Below are 4,620 nucleotides of genomic sequence, written 5' to 3' on the forward strand. Positions count from 1 at the left end.
GAGCTTTCCCATTTTAAAACACCACCTCTCCCTCTCTCTCACACACACTCTTCCTAGTGCTCTTTTTTGTCTGCATGCTTTGCCCCACTTCAAAGTATTGATTTATCCTAAGAAATGTATCGCCTACTTCAAACAACTCTCAGAAACGCCACCCAGGTTCCAATCCCACTTCAAGATTGCTTTTTTCTTGTATGTAGAGGTGTATCTATCTACATGTGTTGCAATTTGCATGCCAATTTGTATTTAGTCTTTTGTTTTCAATTTTTTTTCTTTTAATGTTGATTCTTGATGTATTTTATTTGAATTGTGTTTGTTGCTGCTCCATGGAGACAGATTCTTTGTTGGAGGTGTCTAATTTAACTTAATTTTTTCATTAATTGGGGTGCTAAAATATCATAATTTTTGGTGGGGTGGTTGTGAGGTGAGATTGACTTCTATGGTGGATAAAAATTCAATCTTTTTTACTTTCTTGATTGATTTGGTGAATACCTTAAGATGCAGTAAGAAGTGGTGAATAGATTTGACATTTTTCTTGTTTCTTGGATAACTTTTACTACTACTTATCATTAACTTGGACATTAGATTTCATACTGATGAAATATGTTTAGGGATTGAAGATTCTCTTGTGGTATTCTGTTTCATTTTTATCTTAGTTTGTGTATTTGTGGCTCATTCAATGTCTCAAATGATACATTGGTCAAGATTCAAGCAGAAGCGAAGCAATAGAAATGACTAATTTGGAACTAGTAGTACTTGTATATTGACAATGAGAAACTGAGTTTATGTGGGTTGAGTGTAACCCGAAGTTCTAGTGCTCGGATGGGCGAATACTCTTAAAAACGGCCTTAATGTCAATTGTTCTTAGCTCATTTGTGTCAGGCTTGCTGCATCCATGGAATGTTTCCTACATTGGCTGTTTGATATTGTTTCCCGGTCTTTGAAGCCTCGTTTTGCTCTTTACGCGTAAGTTAGAGAGGAGTTGCGCCTTCTTTTATTCTCAAGGCCAACACTTAAAGCTTGAGTGGCTCAATTTACTTTCTAGTTAATGAATTGAGTGAGTTTTCATCCTATCCTGGCATGATTTGAGCTCTAACGATACTAATTAACAATTAAAGCAAGCTCAGAGTTTGCAATTTACATCTCTGAGTTGATGTTTTGTGTGGTATAATATGATTTATTAACCTTCGGAAACTTCAACTGCACCATAGATTTGGATTTTTGGAATGAACAAGAAAATTCATTGCCTTTGATGGCGTTAGTTTCTAACGTTTAACCTGGATTACAACAGGCTGGCTGCAACGTAAAAGATGTTTCAGCACGTAAAATCTTGCAGAATGATCTGGTTCGGGCTTTCACAGCTGCGATATCGTATGGTTCAGAAGCATCTGCACGGGAGGATGTTCCATCACCTATCGAGAAAGAGTATGCGCCCTTTTCTTTTCTTTACTAGTTTCTTTGCATTTCCTCCTTCGTTTTTTTCCCGTTCATAACCTTAAAGAAGATGATTCTTCATGAAATTTCAAGTTAAAATTATTAACACATTCTGTTCTTAGCTTTAAGGGGCATGATATGCTAGCTCCCTTTACGGCTGGATGGCAGTCTGCAGACGTGAGCCCTCTAGTAATCGCAAAGTCAGAGGTACTGAAGCTGCTCTCGACATTTCAGTTTCATTCATAAGATTTCCACCTTTTAGTTATGATTATCTCCTTTTTGATTTAGGGGTCCTATGTGTACGATGTTAACGGAAAAAAGTATCTCGATGCTCTTGCTGGTCTATGGTCCACTTGTCTTGGTACGTGCACTTGAAATCCGTTATGTTAAATATCAGCAATTGTCGTGAACTTCACTGTCTTAATGCTCTGGCGTTCGTGTAGGTGGAAACGAGCCTCGTCTTGTTGAAGCTGCGGTGAAACAACTAAACACCTTGCCGTTTTATCACTCCTTTTGGAACCGTACCACAAAACCAACTTTGGTAAGCCGACTTCCTCCCTTTCAGGAAACCGGATGCATAGATTCAGGACGCAATCGTTTAGATTTCTCTGTGAATGCAGGATCTCGCGAGTGAGCTATTGGAGATATTCACGGCTAGAAAAATGGCTAAGGCCTTCTTCACAAACAGTGGATCGGAAGCCAACGATACACAGGTTTTGATCTCCTTGGGCTCGGCTTTCGCTCCCATCTTTCTTGATAGTTTACCATACTTTTATGTTTTTCCTGGTCTTGCAGGTGAAGTTGGTTTGGTATTACAATAATGCCCTCAGGAGACCGAACAAGAAGAAGTTCATCGCTCGATCAAAATCGTAAGGATTCCATTTCAATCATTGCTATGATACACTCACTATGAGCTTTCTTTTCCATTGACACCTCCTTCTTTAATGGCAGATACCATGGTTCGACGCTTATAGCAGCCAGTCTCTCCGGGTCTGTTTGTTTTCCTCGAGATTTCAAAATAATAACCATCATTGAGAAATGTTAACCGAACAATATAACCGTTTCCAACAGCTTGCCTGCTCTGCACCAGAAATTCGATCTGCCAGCTCCGTTTATCTTACATACCGACTGCCCTCATTATTGGCGCTTCCACCAACAAGGTCGGGAAACACTGCTTTACTAATTACCATATAATATGTCATTTCGTACGACACGTTATCTGAAGAACCGAAGAATGCTTTCCAGGTGAATCCGAGGAGGAATTCTCGACCAGGATGGCCAAGAATTTGGAAAACCTTATCCTCAAAGAAGGTCCCGACACGGTAACTCATAGTATTAGATATCAAAACATCATATCACTGATTTTCCATTTTCTGCCATTAACAAAATTTGACTAATACATTTTTTTCAGATTGCTGCTTTCATAGCAGAACCGGTTCTGGGCGCTGGTGGTGTTATACTTCCTCCTGCAACGTACTTCGAAAAGGTGAGATTTTTTTTTTCACAAAATTGTGGCTCGGGATACATGTAAGCAGCGATGCAAATTCTTGTTTTGCGAATTTGCAGGTTCAAGCAGTATTAAAGAAGTACGATATTCTGTTGATTGCTGATGAGGTAATATGTGCATTTGGGAGGCTCGGGACGATGTTTGGCTGTGATAAGTACGGAATCAAGCCTGATCTGGTCTCCATAGCAAAGGTTCGTGTCGTGACAAAATTGTGCTAGAAGTGTGTATTCGCTTATTATGGCTGGCTCTCGATATTGTACAGGCGCTCTCTTCTGCATACCTACCTATTGGAGCTGTTCTTGTCAGCCCCGAGATCTCCGATGTCATACATTCTCAGAGCAGTAAACTTGGTTCGTTTGAAACGTTTACTTGATCGTTGGAAATTATATTCATATACTCGAACTTAAGGCATTGACCCGGTTCTCTGTTTGAAGGCTCCTTCTCCCATGGATTTACTTACTCGGGACATCCCGTAGCATGTGCTGTTGCATTGAAAACACTCAAGATCTATAAGTATGTTCTTCATCTTCTCCACTGAAATTAAACTGATTTGATATATACAAATGCTCAACCGTATTATTTTAGGTATCGAGATTTTGAATCTTTTCTTAGACAACTTATTAGTGTTATTTGTCAAAATGTTGCAGGGAGAGAAATATAGTTGAGCAAGTAAACAAAATAGCCCCTAAATTTCAAGAAGGTGTGAAAGCGTTTTCGGATAGTCCTATTGTTGGTGAGGTAGGATTGCGCATTTCTGTTTGTTTACGCGATATTTATGTATGTCATGGCCTCTGGTTGCTCATCACTGACGTACGTCCCTTGACCTGAAGATACGTGGGACGGGACTGATTCTTGGGGTGGAATTCACGGATAACAAATCACCCAACGATCCTTTTCCTGCCGAGTGGGGTATGCTATCTCATGTTTTTCGTTTTGGAACTGTTGTCTAATGTCTATGTTCTCACCTCGTATATTAAATCTCAGGCGTCGCGGCTTATTTTACAGCACAGTGTGAGAAACGGGGAATGTTAATACGCGTTGCTGGAGACAATATCATGATGTCTCCTCCATATATCATCACTCCTCAAGAAGTAGATGAGGTCTTTCTCTATCTCTCTCTCGAAACACACACCAATGTGCTTCATTTTGTTCTATAAAACGCGCTTTAGTAACGAACTGCTACTTGTCGGACGCTTATGCTCATTATATGATCATTCTCCATTTTGTGCTATAAAATGCGCCTTTGTGACGAACTGCTTATTTTCGGAAGCTTATGCTCGTGCTTATGGAGCAATTTTTCTAAATGTTGTCATGATAGACATTTTTTGCATCTATGCAAAATGCAGTTTTTGAAGCAATCTGCAATTTATATATATTCCAGATTTTATAGTAAAGATTGGAATTTTGCTTCATTTTTGCAGCTGGTAGAGAAATTTGGGGAAGCTCTCAAAGCGACAGAAGAAAGGGTGGTAGAGCTGAAATCTCAGAGGAAATAATAAAATGTTGATAATGGTGAAAACTTTGAAAATTGAATATGGTGTTTGGAAATAATAAGCAGATTTATGTGATGCTATGGAATTTCATTTAGTCCTTGAATTGCTAATTTTGTAGCTTCTAGTACTAAATTTATCACTCTCTAATTGTGTGAAATATAAATAAATGAGTTGTGATTAATTTTGTTA

The 4,620-nt window shown here is 39.0% G+C and overlaps 1 protein-coding gene across 2 annotated transcripts; it reads left to right on the top strand.

Moving 5' to 3' along the window:
- LOC125186809 (gamma aminobutyrate transaminase 3, chloroplastic-like) lies at positions 1-4,620 on the top strand. 2 transcript variants are annotated; one of them, XM_048083261.2, is made up of 18 exons: positions 1-156; positions 1,289-1,422; positions 1,554-1,638; positions 1,720-1,792; positions 1,875-1,972; positions 2,052-2,144; positions 2,227-2,300; positions 2,383-2,421; positions 2,503-2,591; positions 2,677-2,753; positions 2,843-2,917; positions 2,998-3,129; positions 3,201-3,288; positions 3,373-3,451; positions 3,586-3,676; positions 3,769-3,847; positions 3,923-4,038; positions 4,360-4,620. In XM_048083261.2, exons 1-18 carry the CDS (start codon positions 115-117, stop codon positions 4,432-4,434), a joined length of 1,539 nt encoding a protein of 512 aa, XP_047939218.1. In that variant the 5' UTR covers positions 1-114; the 3' UTR covers positions 4,435-4,620. The 2 variants fall into 2 exon arrangements, with proteins under 2 accessions (XP_047939218.1, XP_088915908.1); XM_089059782.1 differs by having other exon boundaries at positions 4-189.

Source organism: Salvia hispanica, chromosome 5 (genome assembly GCF_029641045.1).
Source record: "Salvia hispanica isolate PSC_SH4W2 chromosome 5, Shi_PSC_v1, whole genome shotgun sequence".
NCBI lineage: Eukaryota > Viridiplantae > Streptophyta > Magnoliopsida > Lamiales > Lamiaceae > Salvia > Salvia hispanica.

What these genes read in the sequence shown, in the direction of transcription:
- LOC125186809 (XM_089059782.1), top strand. Translation starts at nt 115, where the DNA reads ATGTATCGCCTACTTCAAACAACTCTCAGAAACGCCACCCAGGTTCCA. An exon ending in TTGGCGCTTCCACCAACAAG is followed by an intron (nt 2,592 to 2,676) that starts GTCGGGAAACAC and finishes AATGCTTTCCAG; the next exon opens with GTGAATCCGAGGAGGAATTC. An exon ending in AAAACACTCAAGATCTATAA is followed by an intron (nt 3,452 to 3,585) that starts GTATGTTCTTCA and finishes AAAATGTTGCAG; the next exon opens with GGAGAGAAATATAGTTGAGC.